The 24,225-nt window shown below is 36.8% G+C and overlaps 1 protein-coding gene across 8 annotated transcripts in view; it reads left to right on the top strand.

The window, feature by feature from the left end:
* R3hdm1 (R3H domain containing 1) overlaps positions 1-19,294 on the top strand; it is a 98,017-nt gene extending 78,723 nt beyond the window's left edge. For all 8 annotated transcript variants that reach the window (XM_076866878.1, XM_076866874.1, XM_076866873.1 and 5 more), the window contains 6 exons: positions 7,868-7,971; positions 10,534-10,706; positions 13,011-13,155; positions 16,439-16,521; positions 16,965-17,049; positions 17,972-19,294. In XM_076866878.1, coding sequence (XP_076722993.1) covers positions 7,868-7,971; positions 10,534-10,706; positions 13,011-13,155; positions 16,439-16,521; positions 16,965-17,049; positions 17,972-18,327 — 946 coding nt within the window. In that variant the 3' untranslated portion in view covers positions 18,328-19,294. The remainder of the gene's footprint in view (positions 1-7,867; positions 7,972-10,533; positions 10,707-13,010; positions 13,156-16,438; positions 16,522-16,964; positions 17,050-17,971) is intronic.
* Positions 19,295-24,225: the final 4,931 nt, after the last annotated feature.

Raw genomic sequence — 24,225 nt, 5'->3', positions numbered from 1 at the left:
ACAAAATAGGGCTGGGGATCTTGCTCAGTGGCCAAGTAACCCTGAGTTCAATCTCTGGAACCCCCCTCCCCTCACCAAAAAAAAAAAGAGGAAAGAATGATTTGAGATTTCTTGATGGAATATGTCCCACTAGAAACAGTAGAATGTTGGGATTAAAAGTGAATATAATTCTAATTTGGATACATTTACTTCTATACATATTAAAGCTAGACTTAGCAAACTTTCTATAACAGACTAGCTAGGAAGTATTGTAGGCTTTCCAGAGTATGACACAAAATTTTGGTTACTATTTAGATATTTATATGATGAGGGAAAAAAAGCAATTTTTCCAATAATGTGTATTGACAAAATTCAAAATTTAGTGGCAATTTAGCAAAAAAGATTTATTGCTAATGAGAAGAATGGATTCAGTGGCAGATAATATTTCTTAATTGTTGTTCAAAGCCAGCATTCCCTATCATCAAATGTTCATCTGTTAAACCATTCTTAGCTTTTAGGCCATACAGAAGAAGGCAGTCGGTCAGATGTCACCCACATGCCAGTTTGCCCACTCCTATACTAGATGATGGACAGCCAACAAAAACAGATCAGAGGGCTGGGGATGTGGCTCTAGCGGTAGCGCGCTTGCCTGCCATGCGTGCGGCCCGGGTTCGATCCTCAGCACCACATACAAACAGAAATGTTGTGTCCGCCGAATACTAAAAAATAAATATAAAAAAATTTAAAAAAAAAAAAAACAGATCAGAGGGATATGGTCACCAGTAAAGGGATATATAAAAACCAACATAGAAAGAGATTTCAAAGATTGACAGTCGGATGTTGTTGGGGGGAAGATCATTAAGGGGAAAAAAATGAATATGACCACGATGTCATTTGTAATTTTTGAGATAGTATGTAGAAAGTAAAGGATTCTTAAGAAGAAAATAACAAATCAGACAGCTCCTCAAGTCTATGGGTAAAAGATTATAATTACTGCCAGACATGCATATAATCTTAGCAATTTGGGAGGCTGAGACAGGAGGTTCACAAGTTGAAGGCCAGCCTGAGCAACTTAACAAAACCCTGTCTCAAAATAAGTACTAAAAAGACTGGGAATGCAGCTGAGTGGTAAAGTACCCTCTGAATAGGAACGCAGCAGGGGGAGGACTATTTTGAAAATGGGATAATGAAAAGCATTTTTTAAAAAAACAGGAAAAAAGAACTCTTTAAATCATCATTTTCTACTGTTGAATTCTTCAATTTAGAATTTTATAGCTTCTATCACTCAAGTAAATTTTAAGCTTTTCTAATTTTTTTTTTTTAATCCACAGTGACTTTCCTTTACTGCCCATGAGTTTGAATGACTGTTTGTGAATGACTGTTCACAAACTTGCCCTTCATTAGATATTTCTTCAGGCCACAGGTAACCTAAATAACAAGCGGTCCCCTGAGATAATTCAGCCTACTTTAGGAAGTAGAAGGGGTCTATGTCGGAAGTTTCTCTCTGGCATTTCCTGAGAATGTTTTATTTTGTGAATAATTTCTGGGGCATGGTAGGTGACTGGTTTCTCTTTCTTATTTGGAGTCAGTGATATCATGAAATATGTTGAAGGATACCTACATCCTCCTGTTCTCTGTTTTGAGACAAAGTTGAGTAATAGGAACTGGATTTATCCTTCTACCTAACTAAAATGCCAAAATAGTATATAAAACAGTGGTTTTCAGGCATTTACTATTAGGCAGTGAAGGACACAAACAGAAAAAGAAGAAACAAAAGAATTGTCTTATGTTTGGTCCCTGCTCACTACCTATACAGTAATTTCTCAGTTACAGCTCAAAGAAGGGGAACCCAAGCAGACAGTCTTTCTAAATTAGGGGATGAAGTTGGGACTTCAAGGAAGCCAAATGGCTGGAGTTTACAGAGCAGAGGAATAGAAGAGAGCTACAGAGAGATATTTGGAGACTCACAGAGGGACCCTTTTCAGACTTAGTTGAGTACTGACACACATAAGTGCACAAAACCTACCCGGTGCCAAGAAAAGAAGCACTCAAAAGGATCACCAGGGCAGGAGTAGTTTGTATTCCTATCAGTCAGGGTCAAAAACCTCATAACACACAACACAAGAAGGATACTTAAAAGGTGGCGGTGGGAAATTAGTCCTAGATTAAAAACTGCCCTGGTCGTGCCTTAAAAGCATAAAAGAAAAACCTGAAAGAATTAAATCTTTTTCATATAATTTAACTGTAGTCCAGAACAAAACTAAAATATTGTTATAAAATATAAGAGTGTCCAACATCCAACAAGGTTAAATTCCCAAAGCCTGGCACCCATTCGGAAAGCACCAAGAATGAGAGGGCTCAGTGGTACAGTGCCTCTGGGTTCAATCCCCAGTGTAAAAAAAAGAAAAAACTTTAAAAGCCATGGTGGGCGGCTGCAGGTATTGAGGGAACATATTACATATGGAAGAACAAAGATAATAATGTCAGCAGACTTCTAGTTAGAAACAATACAAGCAATCTAAGCCAGAAGACAATGGAGCAGTACCTTCATTTGAAATAGTGAAAAAAAGAAAAAAAAAAAAACTAGCATTCTGAACTAGTATAAATGTTTTTCAGAAACAAAGGTAAAATACTTTCAAGTACACAAAAACTGAAAGAACTAATCACCAGCCAACTTGTACTGCAAGAAATATTAAAGGAAGTTTTTAAGAGGAAGACAATTCCAGATAGAAATTAGCTATATAAAGAAGAACAAAAATGAAAAGGCGAGTGATACACTGATTTAAAAATCAAAGTATCTGGGGCTGAGGTTGTGGCTCAATGGTAGAGCGCTCGCCTAGCACGTGTGAGGCGCTGGGTTCGATTCTCAGTAACATAAAAATAAACAATAAAATAAAATATTGTGCCCAACTATAACTAAAATAATCAAAGTATCTGATAAAGGACTTCTGTGGAGAATAAATACATAAAATAAAGGCATTGTGTCCATTCATAACTAAAAAATAATTTAAAAAAAAGAATTCTCAAAACTTAATAATACTTTGGAAAACAGTTTAAAAAGTTAAATATAAAAAAAAAAAAAAAAAAAAAGTTAAATATATACCTGCCACCTGATCCAACTATTCCACTTTTAGGTATTTAACAAGACAAATGGATACTGGAAACAACCCAAACGTCCAACAACAGGTGAATGGATAAACAAATTATATTTGTTACATTTATCAAAGAATATTCTTTATAGTAAGAATTAAGCTGGGCATAGTGTCCCATGCCTTTAATCCCAGTAGCTCCGGAAGCTAAGGCAGGAGTACAAAGCCAACCTCAGCAAAAACGAGGTGCTAAGCAACTCAGTGAGACCCTTCTCTCTAAATAAAATACAAAATAGGGCTGGGAATGTGTCCCAGTAGTCGAGTGCCCCTGAGTTTAATCCCCTATACCAAAAAACTAAGAATTATCTACTGATAAGAACAAAATGGATGAATGAGTCCCACAATTTTAAGTGGAAAAAAAAAAAAGACAGATTTTTTAAAAAGATAATATGGATACCAATTTTTTCCATTTATTCAAAAAGGATAGAAAATGCATTTTAATCACTGGTGAAAGCAAACAGATCAGTGATTGTCTGGTGCCAGGGGGCTGGGAAGAGTCAATGGGGGAAAAAGGGACAGTGGGATTACCAATGAACAAAATTTTCAGGGTTGGTGGTTTATCAGATTGCACACTTTATTTGCAGTTTATTTTCCATCAATTTATTTACCTCAGTAAAGCTATAAAATAATCTTGGGCTTTTTTCAGATAAATTAAGCAGAGATTAGTTTAAAGTGAAGAGAAAGCTGTAAAACTAACAGATCATTAAAATAAGAATATTTGTACCAGTAACATGCCATCTAACTGAGAGTTAAAGGTAGACTCACACCAAATGATTTTAAAACCTGTTCAGAGTAGCATATTGAAAAAGAAATGTCAAAGTTTAATCAGAAAATGTTTTAAAAGGCAAATGCTTAAAAATAGCTTCACAAATGTATAGAACCTTTATGCATAAAACCATATTGTGTTGAAAGCCAGGGAAGATAGTGCACACCTGTAATCCCAGCAACTCCAGAGGCTAAGGCAGAAGGATCATAAGTTCAAGGACAGGCCAGCCTTAGCAAAATAAAAAAGGACAGGAATGTGGAAATTGTTGTAGAGCACACCTAGGTTCGATCCCCAATCCTACCAAAAAGAAAAAAAGAAAGAAAGACAGACTAAGGAAAAAGAAAGGAAGACTATCTTGTTTGTTTGTTTGCCAGTTTCATGGTTTCACTGGGGTACAAGTCAGCAGAACTCCTCATATTGTCATATCACTTATTCTACAATAGGTGAAATTTATATTAAGAAAGTATGGGGCTGGGGATGTGGCTCAAGCGGTAGTGGGCTCGCCTGGCATGCATGCGGCCCGGGTTTGATCCTCAGCACCACATACAAACAAAGATGTGGTGTCCACTGAGAACTAAAAAAAACAAATAAATATTTTTTTAAAAAAGAAAGTATGAAATGATATTATTCTGGCTTCTTTTTTAAAATTGTTATTTCTGAAATGAGATGAAGCAATCAGAGGAATAAGACAAGTGTTCTTTAGCTGTGTTACATAGACAGGTGAGCATGGTTCTTTATGTCAATGCAGTTTTATGATGTCAGTCTAGGAACAGAGTTAAGAAGAGACTAAACTGTTGCCCAAAAGAGCAACATAGGATATCAACTGTACTAAAACTAAAATTATTGTTTGGCAGATATCTTCTACCACTTCAGTGAGCCACTAAAGTGATATCCAACAGGGCCACTAATGCAGCTGCCAATGAAGGCTGGTTCGTCCTAGTGGGTTGTCAGAATATGGCCCTTCTCAAAATCACTCATCCTCCAGGAGCACCAGAGACATCATTATGGTTGATTTTGTTTGATGATACCTGCCCTCCAGTTTCTCAAGCCAAAGACATATTTCCATAAAATGTGTAACATGGACTCTTTTGGGTCTCATGCAAGTACTTGTTTAAATACTGAAAAAGTTCAAAGCTCCTTTTTATTTAAGGGAGGATTGCTGGAAATTGAACCCAGAGCCTCATGCATGCTGAGCACTCTTTTTTTAATTGTATGTGGACACCATAACTTTATTTTTTTCGTTTATATGGTGCTGAGGATCAAACCCAGTGTTCCATCCATGCAAGGCAATGAGCCACAAAAAAAGAGAGCATGGAATTTTTTAAAGGCCCATTTCTATGCTATTTTCTTTTTATTATTATTATTATTATTTATTTATTTTTTAGTTTTCGGTGGACACAACATCTTTGTTTGTAGGTGGTGCTGAGGATCGAACCCGGGCCGCACGCATGCCAGGCGAGCGCGCTATCGCTTGATCCACATCCCCAGCCCTATGCTATTTTCTTTTCTAGAATATTTAAGTGATTTAAAACTATGGCTCATTGCCTACTCTGTTTGCTTTGAATTGTTCTTGGGGGAGATTAGTAGGGACCTGGAACTCAATTTTATAATTCTGAAACCTGATTTGTACTCATTTACTTAAGGATAATTTTGCACACACACACACAGAAAAAAATGTTTTACACTAACTAAAATGAAAACCTACTGAAGCGCTAAACTGAAATAGTAGTCTATAATTTAGTAATATGGATTATATTGTTCACCTCTGTGACCTGAATATTCTCTTCCCTTTTCTGGGTGGTTTCCTGTCACCCCATATGTCTCAAACTTGAGTAAGCCATATTAGCATGTGCCTAGTGAACAAAATCAGAGTAAGGGGCTCTGCACTGGCCCAAGAGAGCTGTTTACATGGTTTGGAAAATAAAAAACACCTTTTACCCAGTGAGAACTATCTGTTTTCCTCAGTATGAGCACATTCTCAGATTCTCAAGCTGTATTATTTCCATTGGTAGCTAATACTCATATATTCCAATCATAATATTACCAAATTCAGAAAATACTGTTTTCATATTCAGTACCCAAATCACTTTGTATAAAATTCTCCCTTTACATTCCTTTCTTTTTCCCTTTTATTGAACTGAACTGAGCGATTCTCACTTTAACAAAAAAGAGAGAGAGAAGCAAAATTTTTTTAAAAATCTTATTTTTTAGTTGTAGTTGGACACAATACCTTTATTTTTTTATTTTTATATGGTGCTGAGGATTGAACCTAGGGCCGCACATGTGCTAGGTGAACGCTCTACTGCTGAGCCACAACCCCAGCTCCAAGCAAATTTTTTTAATTCATATTAATTGGGGAATTGTCCATCTGGCCTGAATTACACAATTCTTTGTTAATCTTTTATTATGGACTGTATTTTATGTATGGTGCTAGGGATTGAACATAGGGCCTCAGAAATGTTAAGCATATGATTTACCACTAAGCTATACCCCTCAACCTCTGGACATTTTTAAACATATATAAATATGAACAGGAGTTAGAAAGTCAACAGAGATATAGCTGAGTGGTAGAGCACTTGGCTAGTATGTGTGAGGTGTATGTGTGAGGTCCTGGTTCAATCCCCAGCACCACCTAAATAAATAAACAAAAAAGTATGAAAGTGTACTGACCTTCTCCCTCACCCCCCCACCCCACCCCCAGCTGCTAACAGTTTCAACAGTTATCAACTAATGACTAATCTATTTTTATTTAAATCTTTACTTCTCCCTCCCATATTATTGTGAAATAAATTCTAAGTATCCTATTATTTCATTCATAAGTATTTCAGTATAGGTATCCCTAAATATACTATGACACATCCTAAAACATTTTGCAGTTAATATCTTATTTAAATCAAACATATCCCTTAAGTATTGCTTGTGTTCTTAAACATTTGTCTTAGAGTTTCCATAACCTCAATCTGACTGGTTGCATCATCATGGTGTCATTTGAAATGTCTCCCTATATTCTGTGTATTTCATTCATAGAGGGATCTAAAATAGAATTTTTAATTCAATTACATGAGATACAAGTACAAAAAATATTTCAGTTGGTTAAGAAATAATGTTTTTGCAGGCATGGTGGCACCCATCTCTAATCCCAGCAACTTAGTAAAACCTAGTCTCAAAAAAATAAAAAGGACTGGGAATATGACTCAATGATAAAATGTACCAGGATTCAATCGCTAGTACTGCAAAAGAAAAGATATGCTGCTTTATTAAATAAAAATTCCCTTAGTAAAAAGAGAAGACTGAAAAAAAGATACAGCTAATGGGGATTTAGATATAAATTAAGTTTCCTGATAATTTGCAAATTATATACTATTCTATAACTTTAAATTACTATCCTGAAATAATTTGCTGAAAAGAGGAAACTGAATAGAGACATATTATGACAAACCTTATTTATTTGAGTCTCAAAGACTGGCTGTTCAAAAATATAGCCAAATTTAATGGTTTTATACTAATTGCATTTTATTGTTTTTAGTATTTATGTTAGAATACATTAGAACATGTTCTGTTGCCTCCTTTATTCTTGGTTCATTTTCCAAGAAATAAAAAAACTTTTTGAGTCTGAATAGTGTCAAATTGCATATTCTCTTTTAAGTAGCTCAGTGAGATCCAAATACATTATTTTTTAAAGTTTATTAAAGTTTACTATTTTTAAAATAATTATTTGAACAATACAAAAGACATTTAGAATAATTTTTATAAAGCTAAAAGAGTTGGATATTTTTAAATCAGTACCATAAGCATACAGTAATATTTATTCAAAAAAGTAATTATAATTTACAGAGAAAAGATTAAAATTGGGTTTGACTTATTACCTACCAATTTGAAAATATTTTTAGCTGGATTGTTTATTCAAAGACTCTTCAGTCATCATCTTGTCATTGTGTTTTGTTTTTGTGTTTGGTTCTCCCCCCATCCCTAGCTCTTCAGTAGGCTACTTACAACATCCAGGATCAGAACAAGTACAGTTTCCTCAAACTACTTCACCATGCAGTTCCCAGCAGCTTCAAGGCCACCAGTGTGCAGGTATGAATAGATTACTGAAAAAAAGCAGGTAATAGTTTGTCTATTTGAGAAATAGTTCAATTAATGTCCTTTGGTATTTCTACAAAAATGTTCTCAACTTGTGCTTGGATATAGTCTGGATGTTTGAGTGCCATGCTGAATCAAACTTAAGGCATGCATTCCACGCCTTCCTTTATGACCCCTGCTATCACTCTGCTATCTTGATTGACATTCTCCAGGGTCCTTTCCTAGGCCCTCTTCTCATTACTTTCCAAGCTCTCCTTAGATAATCTAACCAGCCCTGAGACCTAAAGGTGTCTGCTTTTTGCTGACAATTCACAAATCTTATTTCTGCTAAGATCATGTAGCCAGCTGCCTACTGAACATCCTACCCAGGTATGTCAAAGACACATTAGACTCAGTATTTTCCTCTTTTTACATACTTTACCTCACCCTCCAAATAGTGACCAAACAGAAATTTCAGAATCATAAATAATTTTTTTCTACTGTCTTCTGTCCTTTTCTTTTTTGCTATATTGACATGGTACTCAGGTCTTTGCACATACTAGACAAATGCTTTACCACTGAACTATATCCCCAGCCCATTAAGTCATTATTTCCTCAAACCTGATACCTTCTCTCCTTCCCCACTACTGCTAAGTGATCTGTTTTGTTCTCCCCATCCCAATATCTTATTTGCAGTAATCTCTTAAGTGTTTTACTTACTTTATATTTTCCTCACTCCCAAGTTTTCCTCCTCCCCAAAACACATACCAGGAATTTAAAAAATTATTGTCTTGAAACAGAAATCTCTTCATGCCATCCTCTGAACAAAAAACCTGAGTAGATTCCCATGGTAAACTCCCTCTCAAACAAGCCTCCTACTTATAAGTACACATTCAAGTCATACAAAACTTTATTTTCTTGCTAAACGTACTTTTGCACCTGTTGGTCATTCTGCCCTGTTGCCCATTCATCATATTTCTCTGCTTGCCTAAGTCTTTCTTATCCTTAAAGTTTGAGAGTTGGGGATATAGCTCAATGGTAGAGCATTTGCCTGGCATGCTTAAAACTCTGGGTTGAATACTTAGCACCACACACACAAAAGTACAATATAATTTATTCCTGAATCTTTCACAGCAATTTTTTTTTTTAACTGAGAATCATCCTTAAAGTTTGACTCAAAAAAAAAAAAAAAAAAAACACCTTTTTACAAGGGCTTTTCCCAGTCTTTGAAAAAATTTTTTCTTGCTTCTAGGGAAACTTAAACAGATCTTTATATTGGATTTTATGTAATGATTTATTGACAAATATAAGCTTCTGAAAAACAGATAAGCAATAAATATTGATCATCAGTAAATGACTAATAGTGGCTATGTCTGGCATAAACAACTTTGACCGAGGAAAACCTTGAGAGTCTCGAAGGAGGCAACCTTTCCCCTAGTTGTTTACACAGTCAAGTTAGTTCTATATCTAGGGAACTGGAAATCATCTTTATGGTCACAACAGTACAAACTAATGTTCTGGTGTCAGGACGTGAAATTCTTTTTTTTTTAAAGAGAGAGAAAAAAAAATTTTTTTAATATTTATTTCTTAGTTCTCAGCGGACACAACATCTTTGTTTGTATGTGGTGCTGAGGATCAAACCCGGGCCGCACACATGCCAGGTGAGCGCGCTACTGCTTGAGCCACATCCCCAGCCCCAGGACATGAAATTCTAAATCACAAATCTATGGTCAGCATCAGGCAAAGTACTTGCTTGATACCAGTTGTGCTGCAGTACCTGTCCACTAGAGACATAAATCAAGATAGGGAGATACAGGGCTGGGGCTCTGCTCAGCGGTAGTGCACTTGCTTTTTATGTGTGAGGCATTGGGTTCAATTCTCAGCAACACATATAAATAAATAAAATAAAGGTCTATCAACAACTAAAAAAAAATCTTTAAAAAAAGATAGGGAGATACAGATATAATAATTCAATCATCTCTAATGAACAGTTAGCAAAGTGTTTTAACACACACATTATCCTCACAACTCTATGAAGTCATCCAGGGAAGCCTTCCTAGCCTCCTTTCTCAGGTGAGAAAAGAGATGAAATAATTTTCTTGAAGTCCAAGGATTTTTCAGAGTACTAAAATTGTGCTCTCTGACTCTCATGTCCCAAACTTTTTCTGCTAATTCATTCTCTATACAGATGATGCTTTATTGTCCATGTTTCTTACGAGTATTAAATTTTTGCAAAGTTTTTCATTTAGAATGCCTATTTTTTAATTTATTTGAAAAATTAGCGACTTTTGTAGATCATGTATGTTGTAGTACTGTACATAAGATCCTGTTGGGGTAATTAGGCTCTCCTAAGTAATATAGGCCTTTTTTTAGGTTAAGTGAGTTGTGTAGCCCTAGAGTGTTCATTTTAATGTCTTTTGAAACACATAATGCTTGTAGCATAGCTACAAGCCTTTAATTTGGCTTGCATATCTAATAGTAAAATTATTTTCAGAAATGTGAAATCATTGCTGTCATCCTAATGATCAGAGATACCAGCTAATATACTGATTGTAGTATCCTAATTTTGATTTTCAGCCATGCCACCACCACCACCTGGTGGAGGAATGGTGATGATGCAGCTCAGCGTACCAAACAATCCCCAATCTCGTGCCCACTCTCCTCCCCAGTGGAAACAAAATAAATATTACTGTGACCACCAGAGAGGGCAGAAGTGTGTGGAATTTAGCAATGTAGACAGTGTTGTTCAGGTAAGATGCTTTTGTTCATTATCACTTTGAAACTTTGCTTTTTTTTATCATGTAAGATCAACTTGTGCCTTGACACTAAATCTGGAATTCTTTTAGACAGAGAATCTTGAACATTTTCTACATCCAGACATTTATTTCAGTATTCAAATAGTATTTGCCAATTTCTAGATAAAGTTTAAAAAATCAGAAGGACCTGGGGGTGTAGCTCAGTAGTAGAGAATTTACCTAGTATGCATGAAGCCCACCCAGCTCAGGAAAAAAAATAACAAATAAATTAGATCTAAAGTTTTCTAAAGAAAAAAAAATTGAGCACTTACCCTACCATTCCCCCTTGAGCTATATTTTAGTGTAACCTGATAGTCAATGAAGAAACATTCTTCACAGAAGAATCTAGTTAATAAGTACAAAAACAATGGCAGAATCAGAAAAATTGACATTTTAGAACCCTATCAAAATAATGGATCAGGTAGGAAAGCTGGTGGAATGAGGCGAATATCATTATCCTAGATACATGTATGAATGACTACACCTGTGGTGTGACTCTATATCATGTACAAGCAGAGAAATGAAAAGTTGTGCTCCATTTGTATATAGTGACTCAAATACATTCTGCTATCATATATAACTAATAAGAACAAATAAAAAATAATGAATCAGGAAAAAATCATTAGCCAATATTAAAATCATTTTTAGGTAGAAAGTTCATGAAAGACTTTAAAGTAGATGAATTAGGCAAACAACATTGAACCTACTGATCAATTATACTCACTGATCATTTACAGCATTACTAAAAGTGTATCAGCCAAACATTATTTGCCTTTTGATGTTGTATAAGAGGAAATACATAACATCATCACCACTGAAATACTTTTATCAAAAAATTTGAACCAGAGCCAGGCCTTGTAGAAAAATACCCTTAAGTGTATTTACTGAAAAGAATAAGATTATATCTACTACCCAGATGGTAGTTTTAAAATGCCATTATCAGGCTGGGGTTGTAGCTCAGTGGTGGAGCACTTGCCTAGCCACATACAAGAGGCTCTGGGTTTGATCCTCAGCACTACATAAAACTAAATAAATAAAGGTGTTGTGTCCATCTACAACTAAAAATATTCTTTTAAAAAATGAAATCAACAACTAAGAAACAAAATTTAAAAAAACAAAACACCATTGTCTACTAAAAGAACCAGAGCTCCTCAGAAAAATAATGGTTGCCAAGATTTGTGCAGAGGAAGTATAAAATGGGTCTTGAGGATACAGGATTAGGCTTCAAGGTTTGGAACATAAAAAAGATACTGTTAATTTCCTGGTTTTGTTGATTCTACTGTGATTATATAAGAAAATGTCCTTATTTTTAGGAAATAGACACTAATTATTTCAGCAAAAGAGAGAGTATCCAACTTGAATTATTCTCAGAAATATATATATGTATATGTATGTGGGGGGGTGTGGGTATATATACACATATATATCATATGCTACATGCACACACAGAGTCATGTGCCACATAACAATGTTTTAGTCAACAACATGCTGCATATATGACATTAGTCATATTATATTATAATGGAAAAGGATTTGGCATAAAATACTTGCCTAGCATATTTGAGTCCCTGGGCTTCATCCTACACCGCCAAAACAATAAATACATTAAAAAGTTTTGAGTTACGAATGTAGCTCAGTGGCAGAGCATTTGCCTAGCATACACAAGGCCCTAGGTTCAATCCCCAGCATAGCAAAAAAAAAAAAAAATTACTATGGAACTGAAAAATTTCTATCATCTACTGACATTTTAGCTATCTTAGCAAACTCTTAGGATGTTCATACAATAGTACAATCACCAGATAACACATTTTTCAGGATAATCCCCATTGTTAAGTGACTCATGAATATTTTTACAGGGAGAAAGAAAACAAATGCAATAAATTTTTAGCATCATTTAGGAAATCTGGGAATTCTTTATGAGAGGTTAAACTTTTTAATGGAGGAAAGAAAGATTGGGATAAGTATATATATTCTTGCTTGCAAAAATATCAACAATATTATTGCCAATGTATGAAAGCAAATTTCAAAAATAAAATTTAATCTGTTCCCATTTTAGTAAAAAATGGATATATGAATGCATATGTATAGAAATGGTCTGTTACTCATGTTGATCTTTGGGAGTCGGAAGGTATGTTTGAGTTTTTTTAAACAAGTACATATTTATACTCAAGAGGAAGAAGAAATTTTGTCCAAAAGGAAATTTGCAAAAAGCATGCCCCAGTAATGCTGACCTGTTTTCTCTATGTACTGTAATTACAGCACAGCCCTCAACTCAGCAGTCCCATTATTTCACCAGCTCAGTCGCCAGCACCAGCTCAGCTGTCCACCCTGAAAACTATACGTCCCTCTGGACCACCACTTTCCATCATGCCCCAGTTTTCTAGACCTTTTGTCCCTGGGCAGGGTAAGTGCATCAGAAACTAATCACAGCTTCAGAGAATTTTAGGCATCCAATCCCAATCATTTGGTAATTTATCTTGATACTGTTACTTTTCTGTTTCCCACAAAACTGCATTTTCACCTTCCCTCAGGCAAATCTGTTTATTACCAGACACTCTTCTAGCCTTGTTTTTGCTGCTAAATACTTTCACAGCCAGGCATGATAGTGTACTCCTATAATCCCAGCAACTTGATTCAGGAGGGTCGTAAACTCAAGGCTAGCCTCAGCAACTTAGGGAGACCCTATCTCAAAATAAAAATTAAATAAGTAATGGAGGGTCTCAGGCCTCTGGGTTCAATCCCCAACACCACCCCCCAAAAAAATTTTTTTTAATTCAAAAATGTATTCAGCAAACATTTTTGTTTGCCTTTGAATACCAGGGATTGAACTCAGGGGCACTCAACCACTGAGTCACATCCCAGCCCTATTTTGTATTTTATTTAGAGACTGCATCTCACTGAGTTGCTTAACTTTTGAGGCTGGCTTTGAACTCCTCCTGTCTCAGCCTTCCAAGCCACTGGAATTACAGGCGTGCCACACTGTGCCTGGCTTCAACAAATGTTTGTTGAAGTCATACTGTTCCACTGGTATACAGTGATGAATAGGGAAAAAATCTTTAACATCATTCTCCCTCAGGTCTACTTAGAGGAACAGACTTGCATGCAGATAATTATAAACCAACATAGAGACCATTCATTTTATTTCCTGAAATTATCTTAAAAATTAATGCACAAGGGCTAGATTGTGGCTTAGTGGTAGAGCACTCTCCTAGCACATGAGAGGCCCTGGATTTGATCCTCAGCACCACATAAAAATAAATAAAGGTGGGCTGGGGATGTGGCTCAAGCGGTAGCGCGCTCGCCTGGCAAGCATGCAGCCCGGGTTCGATCCTCAGCACCATGTACAAACAAAGATGTTGTGTCCGCCGAAAACTAAAAAATAAATATTAAAATATTCTATAAATAAATAAATAAATAAATAAATAAATAAATAAAGGTATTGTGTCCAACTACAACTAAAAAAAAATAAATATTTAAAAAAAAAAGATTAATGCACACAATGATTTATTTACAAAAGCATTTTTCCTATAGCAGAAAAATTAAAAAAAAAACAACCTAAATTTTCAACAGTGAGGAATAAGTTATAATATAGCTGTACAAGAAATACTGTACAGGGCTGGGGATGTGGCTCAAGCGGTAGCGCGCTCGCCTGGCCTGCGTGCGGCCCGGGTTCGATCCTCAGCACCACATACAAACAAAGATGTTATGTCCGCCGAAAACTAAAAAAAAAATGAAAAATGTTAAAATTTAAAAAAAAAAGAAATACTGTACAACTGTCTAAAATTCATGGTTTAAAGAATCATTTAAAGGAGAACTACTGGGCTGGGGCTGGGGCTCAGTGGTAAAGCACTCACCTAGCATGCTTGAGGCCCTGGGTTCAATCTTCAGCACCACATAAAAATAAAGTAATAAAAAAGATATTGTGCCCACCTATAACTAAAAAATAAATATTTAAAATAGAAAGAACTACTCACAATATATTAAGCGATTTTAAAAAGCAACATGGTCATTTCAAAAAAGGTATACGCATGTTTGTTAGGCCCTTGAAAAGGTACTCAACGTGGTTCGTCATTAGGGAAATAAATATTGAAACAAGAATGAGCCAGGCACAGTGGCATACACCTCTAATCCCAGTGACTCTGGAAGCTAAGGGAGGAGAATCTCAAGTTTGAGGCCAGGCTTAGCAACTTAGCAAGACCTTGTCTCAAAATAAAAATTAAAATGGGCTGGGGATGTAGGCCCAGTGGTATAGCGCCCCTGAGTTGAATTCCAAGGAGGAAAGGATAAGGAGAATTTACCAAAAAGGAACTAGAGAAAACTCTTTGGAAAATAGGAATGTCCTTTTATCTTTTTGGAATCATGGTTACATAGATTTTTTTGGTACTGGCGATCTAACCTAGGGTGCTTTAACACTGAGCCATATCCCTTAACCCTATTTTATTTTTTATTTTGAGACAAGGTCCCCCTGAATTTCTGAAGGTCTTAGTTGCTGAGACCAACCTTGAAATTGTGTTCCTCCTAGTTCAGCCTCCCAAGTTGCTGATTACATGTGTGGGCCACCATGCCAGGCAGTTACACAGACTTGTACAATTGTTAGAATTTACCTAATTTAATAATTAAAATGTGCATTTTGCATGTTAATTAGCTCAGTTTTTTAAAGAATTATAAAATGTACTTGCATATAAAATGAGCCACACACTTTTATTTTCTCCTTTGTAATTCTCTATTTCCGAATTTTTTTTTTTTTTTATTTTCTAGAGAATTTTTTATATTTATTTATTAGTTCTCGGCGGACACAACATCTTTGTTTGTATGTGGTGCTGAGGATCGAACCCGGGCCGCACGCATGCCAGGCGAGCGCGCTATCACTTGAGCCACATCCCCAGCCCCTATTTCCGAATTTTCTACAAAATTTTACTTTAATATTCTAGAAAAAGAAAGCTTATCATTAAAAAAAAAATGAAATGGTATGTGTCATATAGTCTGATATGGCTGTAAGTGCATTTCTGCATATATGGTGGTATACATGATCTAGTATGAATACCCCAGAGGACTGCCTCACCCACCCTGTAAGAAAGAGTCTCTGTTTATTGCTGACCACAACTTAACATATTTGAAAAGAATGTCGCTACATGTGATTAAATCTTGGGTATCTTTATTTAGGAGGTACCAGAATTTTTAAGCATCTTTCTCTCTATTCTGTTTTAAATTTTGAGCCTTATTGTTCAATTTCATTATTGTAACACTCAATTATGACTTCTTCATAGTTTTTTTTTTTTTTTATGCATCTCCTCTGAGCCACATCCCCACCCCTATTTTGTATTTTATTTAGAGACAGGGTCTCACTGAGTTGCTTAGCACCTTGCTATTGCTGAAGCTGGCTTTGAACCCACAATCCTCTTGCCTCAGCCTCCCAAGCTGCTGAGATTACAGTCATGTGCCACCACGCCCAGCATAACTACTGTTATTAATCATAATCCTTTTAGAAGTTTGCCCCAGCTCTTTAAAGGAATTTTTTTTAAATACATGAATTACCTATACTTGCTTTACTCTATCAAATATGTTTCCCCTCTGTATCTTATTTTTTGAACAATTTCTAAAATTCTGGTGGGGAGGGGGAGAAAAGAAAACTGAGAAGTGCATTATAACTGAGGAGAGAAAACTGTAAAAATGTTTTTGACTTTCAGGAGATGCCAGGTATCCATTACTCGGCCAACCTCTGCAATATAATCCTCCTACTGTTCTGCATGGGCACATTCCAAACCAACAGGTATGAAAGGCAGCTCTATAACCTTTTTGTCACAGAATCCCATATTCCTTTGTCAGATACGGGGCACTGAACCCACCTGTTGGTACTGCCTAAGAAGAGCTGCATGTCTCAGCCAAATGATTTATACCTGTTAGCTCTGAGAGCAAAAGCAAGAGAAGGCAGTGGTACTTGATGAGCAGTGGCTCACTAGTACCACCCAAAGATGGGGCCAGGTGGCTAAGGGTTGGGGCACTTTTGCTTATGAAAGAGTCAGCAAGTGAGCAATCATATACCATTGCTGCGGAGCAGGATCCAGAGGGCCTTGGATTGATTTATTTCTGCAGGAATACTAAACCCTAACCAAGTTTACTAAACCCTAAAACTTAGGTGCTAAGTTTTTAAGCACTACAAACACATTTTTCAGCATTATTAAACTTATTTCTCAACTATTTGTGGGCTTCCAGGGTCAGTCTGGCAGCAGACATGGAAACCGAGGAAGGAGACAAGCTAAGAAAGCTGCATCCACAGACCTTGGAGCAGGAGAAGCAGGTATGTCCCTGAGGGGCAAGGGAATGTGTGTCTACAGATTGGTGACAGTTTTAAAATATATCACACCACAGAAATGGGCTTTCTTTTTCCTATAATCCCATAGAAAATGTCCCAGGAAATTATGCAATCTCCAAGTTAGGATTCTTGAATATGTTCTTTTAACTCTGCTTCATTTTAGATGGGAGAATATGTATAGTAAAGTGCAGGTGGGTTTAGGAACAATGAAGGGGCAACAGAGAGAAGCAGGTAGAGTTCAGCAGCCTCTGTGTTGAGAAAGGGGTTGTCTGAATGAACCATTTAGGCTTTTCTGTGGTGTAGTGCTTTCACATTTATACTTTAATCTTCTACTCAACAGCCTGGGTTGGTTAGGGCAAGGGTTATCTTTATTTACAATGGAAACATGAAATTCAATAAAAGATTTGCCTGAGATTACCTGATTTAGAAAAGTGTTACATATACTTGTGAAACTATCAGTGAGGACTTTGAGATCAGCAGCTTAGCACTATTAGCTCCATACCCTTGGCCTAAGTGGTGAATAGGAATGATTTAAAAGATGGCCATAGCCATAATGGTATAATAGCCATAATTATGGTGCATGCCTGTAATCCCAGAGACTTTGGAGGCTATGGAAGGAGGATCGTGAGTTCAAGGCCAGCCTGGACAGCTTAGCAAGACCCTGTCTCAAACTGAAAAATGAAAAAGGTCTGGGAGTGTAGATCAGGGATAGAGTGCCTCTATATTAAATCCCCTATACCAAAAAATAAGTAAATAAATTAAGGAATATCATGTCAAATATACTTCTGTGATTTTGAATAATTTCAGAAAATTTTCTTCATTACCTATGTTGTCTTTGGATCTGCAGTACTTTTTATCTAACTTTTTTGGTAACAGGGATATATTAATTCTACCTTTTCCATTCTAGTTGTTGGGAAGGTCTTAGAAATTACTGAGCTACCCGATGGAATAACTCGCATGGAAGCTGAGAAGCTTTTTGGAGAACTCTTTAAAATTGGCGCCAAGATTCGATGGCTCCGGGACCCTCAGTCCCAGCCACGTCATCACCCCCTTTGTTGTGGCAGCGGGGACAGCACTGTCAACCCTGAGCGCTCTAAACCCAGTGACTTGGCCTCTACATACACCGTCTTAGCCACATTTCCCTCCATTTCAGCTGCACAGAATGCATTGAAGAAACAAATTAATTCAGTTAACAAGTTTAAGCTGAGAACAAGCAAGAAGCATTATGACTTTCACATTTTGGAAAGGGCAAGTTCTCAGTAACAGAGCCACCTTTGGACCTTTCACCTCCATGATTCCCCTTCCCTCTCACATATCTGATTGGCTTGGTATTTGGAGCTTCTGTTAACGTTTTAGAGTCTCCTAGGATGTGTGGTCGTGGTGTTCTAGCTTTTGAAGAAAGGCCAGTGTTCCAGCAAATGGGAGGGGGAGAAAGACACATTTTCCCTACTGACTATAGGAATCCACACCGGAATGATACAGAGTTAGCAGCTTTTCTAAGGAAATGCTGTCAAATGCCTCCTAACTTTTATAGTTATTTTGTTTTATATTTCTGAATTCTTGTATCAGATCCAAAGCTCTATTGTACAGCAAATTATTATTCAAAATGATTATAACCAGTTGCAACCTGTATTTCTTTTTACAACCAGCACAGTATGACCCAACTTAGAATTTGGGGGGAAAAGATTGCAGGAATGGAAGAACCAAGCCAAAACCATGTACTATCCCTTTGGGGGCCTGAGGGTGCTAAAGAGAGCCCACAAATAGATTTCTCTTCCCCTGAATCTCTAAACACAGAAACATTTTCCATAAAATACAGAATTCTTCTATAGGGTCCCTTCCTTATTCACTTAGATAGTATGAATATTAAGTGTAAAGTAAATTATGTTCTTGATGCCTCTAAAGCAAACCACTTAGATTCGAAGGGGAATAAGAATCATCTTAGGCAGGAAAATATTTCCACTTTCTTTTATAAGTGTCACTCCAATAACTAAATGCCACTTATCTGCATTCCCCTCCTCGTGGATTTTTTTTGTCACCTAAGGAAATACATTTGATGAGTGCTGGAAACTTGAATGGTTCAAAATTTTTCATTGTTTGCAGCAGATAACTGGACATAAAGATTCATTGCACTTATGAACAAGGAACCTTCTTTTCAATTTCTGTGTAATTTGCAAGGCTGTACAATGTGTGCTGATGCAAGCCTTTTTCAGTTCAAGAGAATAAATGTTTACAAAGATAGGCCCACTTTGTCTTTCTTTTTAATTAAAAACATAACATAATCAGGCAACTAAAAATAGATGATTATGTTTGGTTATATAAATAATTTTGTTTAGTGGTAGTTGGACCCAATATCTTTATTTTTATATGTTGCTGAGGATCGAACCCAAGGCCTTGTACATGCTAGGCAAGCGCTCTACCTCTGAGCCACAACCCCAGCCCCAAAAATTTGTTTTTAGCGTATATTTTACACACAATTGTCTAGTTCAGCTCAAATGCTTCACAGATATTTTTCTCTATTGGTCAGTCAAGCATAGTCAGTCACATGACTGGAATATCCGCAAGGTGGGGTTTGCCAGCTTCAAGTTTTCTGCAGCTGGATTTGCTCCTACCCATACCAAGAATTTACTGTGAAACTGAAGATACTAAGTGTCACTCACTTTAGAGCATTGGCAAAGTCCCCCAGGACCCCAGTGAATGCCAGGGCTACCCCTCAGGCTGGCACATCCCACTTATGACTATTGTACTCTCAAGATCAGAAGTTGGAGCTTCCTTAGAATCTTTTCAGAATAACAAGCCCTGTCAAAGAGAAAAAGAATGAGTGAGGAATTATGAAACCACTTCCAAGGCCTAGTGAAATCTTTTTTAATTAAATTCAAAATTCATTACAAACTGGGTGTGGTGTTACATTCTTAGTCCCAGCTACTCAGGAAGTTGAGGCAGGAGGATCACTTAAGTTCAGTCCAGTGTGGGAAACAGAGAGAGACACTATCTCAACAAAGAATTTTTAAAACCTCCCAAATTTGGGCCAGTATGGATAAATACATCAACCAGGTTCAGCGGCACACTCCTATAGTCCTTAGGAGGTTGAGGGGGATGATTACAACCGTGGGCCACATAGCAAGACTCCATCTAAAAAAAGAAAAAGAGAGCTGGGGTTGTGGCTTAGGGGTAGAGTGCTCACCTAGTGTGTGTGAGGCACTGGGTTGGATCCTCAGCACCATATAAAATTAAAATAATGAAGGTATTGTGTTCACCCACAACTAAAAAATAAATTTAAAATAAATAAATAAATTTAAAAAGAAAAATAATGCTATTAGTGGAGAATGAAACCTTTTTTTCTTGAAAGTAAATGCTCATTGATCTTCAATTAGAAATTCAAAATATTAATAAGCTATAAGTTATCAGCAGAGATGTTGCCAACAAGACTACTACTGATTTTTATAGTTTTGTATCAAGGTTTACAAGGAAATGAAATGACACATAGAGGAGAACATGGATCAAAGTAGACTTCATAAATATTTCTTAAATTCAATTAGATTTTTATGTCTTAAAATTCCTTGGAGATGAGATTGAACAAATAGCACAGATCCAGAAGCCATATAGTCCTTATGAGAAGTTTTTTGGGCTGGGGATATACCTCAATGTTAGAGTGCAAAATTTTAAAGTTTACAACATTTTAGGCTTAGAGTAATGGTAAGCCACTTAAGTCCTTGCCCATGTGAAGTAAGGGAGAGATAAATTCATCATATGTCTCAAAGAAATATATAACATTACAACTATGTAACATAGTTGTAATGTAACATACTAAAGAGATTTTCATGGAAGAAATCAGGCTTTCATGAAAAAGCTGGCAGCTAAGAGGAAATCAGTCTCCTACCTGGAGATGAAGATAAGCTACAACCTCAGGGTTTGTTGCAAATAATTTCTCTGAATTTTGGGGGGGGGGGGCGCGGGTAGATGGACACAATACATTTATTTTATTTATTTTATGTGGTGCTGAGGATCAAACCCAGTGCCTCACACATGCCAGGCAGGCACTCTACAACTGAGCCACAACCCCAGCCCTGAATATTCTCTTTACTACAGTAGGAATCCTAGTCAACCCGAGCTTTTGCTTTAGACCTTTGTTTACCCTGAAGGAGTTAGTACAGTGCAAAGGAAATAGGTAAGAAACTAGAATAAAAAGGTTAGGCTATTCTCTGACAATCACATGGTAATATTAGTGAAACTGCCAATCCCACCTTATAAAAATATGTGCACATAGCTGGGTCTGAATGTTGCCCTGTTCTTTTTTTTCTTTTATTTTTTTTAGATGTTGATGAACCATAAAGGTTAATTATTTATTTTAATTATTAATTAATAATTAATAATTATTTTATTAATTTATTTATATGTAGTGCTTAGAATTGAACCCAGTGCCTCACACATGCAAGGCAAGTGGTCAACAGGAGCCACAACCCAGCCCCTGCCCTTTCTTTTTTGTCAAATATGATTGTTTTAAAAGATATTTATTTTTTAGTTGTAGTTGGGCACAGTACGTTTATTTCACTTATTTATTTTTATGTGTTGAGGGTCCCGCACATTTGAGGCAAGCGCTCTACTGCTGAGCCACAACCCCAGCCCATGATTTTAACTATACAAAAATGGTGGGCAGTGGAAGCACACATATGAAGACATTTAAGATGTGACTTAGGGGCTGGGGATGTGGCTCAAGCGGTAGCGCACTCGCCTAGCATGCATGCAGCCCGGGTTCGATCCTCAGCACCACATACAAACAAAGATGTTGTGTCCGCCATATTAAGATAAATTCATTCTCTCTCTCTCTCTCTCTCTCTCTCTCTCTCTCTCTCTCAAAAAAAAAAAAAAAAAAAAAAGATGTGACTTAGCACAGACTGAACTTCCCTAAGGACAGCTTCAGATGTCCCACAGCTGGCAATAAGCCTTATTTATGGGTTTTCCCAGAGCATTTAACAGGGGCAGATGTTACTTCTACCTATAAAGTGTGTTATTTTTTCCTGTGTCTATACTAACAGCTCTGGTAGCCTTTGGGAATGACAGATCACTTTTATACATTAGATAAAAACACAGCTGATGATTTTTAAGTCCTTGGTCCATGAAAGATATGGAAAAAATCCGTATGTGATAGTGAATTTAGAAGACAAAATGTGTTTGCCATTGTGCCAAAAATAATAAAAAATTCACTTAAGCCAGGTGCTATGGCACACTCTTGTTATACCAGCTACTTGGGAGGCTGAGGCAGGAGGATCACAAGTTAGAAACTGGCCTGAGCAATTTAGCAAAATCCTGTCTCAAAAAGATAAAAAAAAAAAAAAAAAATTAAAAAGTCTAAGAATGTAGTTCAGTGGTACAGCACCCCTGCATTCAATCAATCCTAAGTTGCAAAATAATAAAAAAACACTTTGGCATCAAAGTTGGCATTTTGGGAGGAGATTCCTCCTCCCGAGCTAAAAAACATTTTCCAGATCCCATCAGGGAGAGACCTGGGGCAAGTGAATAATGTGGAGACACAGGCCTTCCAGTATATAAACCACAATTCCTGAGTGGCTTAGGAAGAATCGAGGCATTACATCTACAGCTGCCGGGGAAACATCTCAGTTGGATTCATCACATGTCAGCAACTGAAAAACGTAAGATTTCAGCAGGGATGGGATGTGGCTCAGTGGGAAAGCAATTATCTAGCATGTGCAAGGTACACACACACATACACACAACTTGCAGAAGCCAGCCATTAGATCTTCATGAGGTTGGCCAGACCCCCTTCAATTCTTCCAATAGATGTTAGGATATGGTGTCCATAGTCTTCAAAGGCAGAGGGCATGGATTCTATCTTCTAGTGCCAGTGTAGAACTAGCACAAAGGTGCTTTACATGCTAGCATGATTCAAAGCTGGTCCTGATGTTTGGGATCCTAGAAGCTTTTATGAGTTAGTGCTAAAATAGAACCTGAGGCTCACATGCATGCATTCCGGCCAATAGAGCTAAAAAACAGTACAACTGCCCTTTAATCCACCACCATGCCCACATATGCCTAGACTGCATTGTATGTGGTTTTTTATGTCCCTCTTCAATGCCTACACTTGGATTCATTTTCGTTTTATTTCATAGACATGCATAGCAGCATGGGAGTGTGTAAAGAAAAAACAATAGGGGCTGGAGATATAGCTCAGTTGGTAGAGTGCTTGACTTGTATACAGGTAAAGCATTGAATTAGATAATATTATATATATAAATAATAATAAAATAATCTGATTAGACACTATTAGCTAAATAATAACATGTTTTTTAAAAAAGCACTGTTTCAGTTGTATCTTGTTGCTTAATAAACATCCCAGAATTTAGTGTTTAAAGCAACATTCCTGGATTGGAAAGCAGTTCAGTGGTAGAGTTTTTTCCTAGCAAGGACCTAACCAATCCCCAGCACCTCGAAAATAAATAAATAAAGGAAGGAAGGAAACAAGCAAGCAAGCAACAATCCTGTGGGTCAGGGATTTGGGGGAGGACTTAAGAGGATGGCTTAGCTTTTCCCACCTAATATCAGCTGCCCTAAACTAGGGCAGGGCTGGGCTGAAAGTTCCAAAGTGGCCTTACTCACAGGCCTGTGGTACATGGTCTGGCTCTCAGCTCTGATACCTCTTCAAGAGATGTCTCATCTTCCCCAGCAACTGTGTCCTAGACATCTTTACATAACTTCCCTAAGAACTAGAAAAGTTAAGGGCCTCTTAAAACTTGGTCTGGAAAATTCCAGACCATCATTTCTGTTGCATTCTACTAGTCAAAAATATGTCAGAAGACCAGCCTAGAATTAAGTACTAAGGAAATAAATCATCTCTCAAGAGAAATGGCAAAATTAATAATAATAATAATAGGAGATATCTTTGTAAACAATTTACCACAAACACAAATACTTAATAAAAAAAAAATCCCAATGACTACTTCATCTATATCTACTTCATATACATTACCAACACCCTGGTCCAGGCAGTCATCAGCCATTGCTTAAACTACTGAAATTGGGTATTATTGGTCCATTTCAGGGCAAGAGACCTCTCTGAATCCATCATGGTACTCAGAAAGGAATGAGTTGACTAGCCAGACTCATGTACTTGACTTTTTAGAGGACAGGGATGAGTGGTATCAC

The sequence above is a fragment of the Callospermophilus lateralis genome, chromosome 9 (assembly GCF_048772815.1).
Source record: "Callospermophilus lateralis isolate mCalLat2 chromosome 9, mCalLat2.hap1, whole genome shotgun sequence".
In the NCBI taxonomy this organism is placed as follows: Eukaryota; Metazoa; Chordata; class Mammalia; order Rodentia; family Sciuridae; genus Callospermophilus; species Callospermophilus lateralis.
This window is presented reverse-complemented; position numbering and strand designations above follow the sequence as displayed.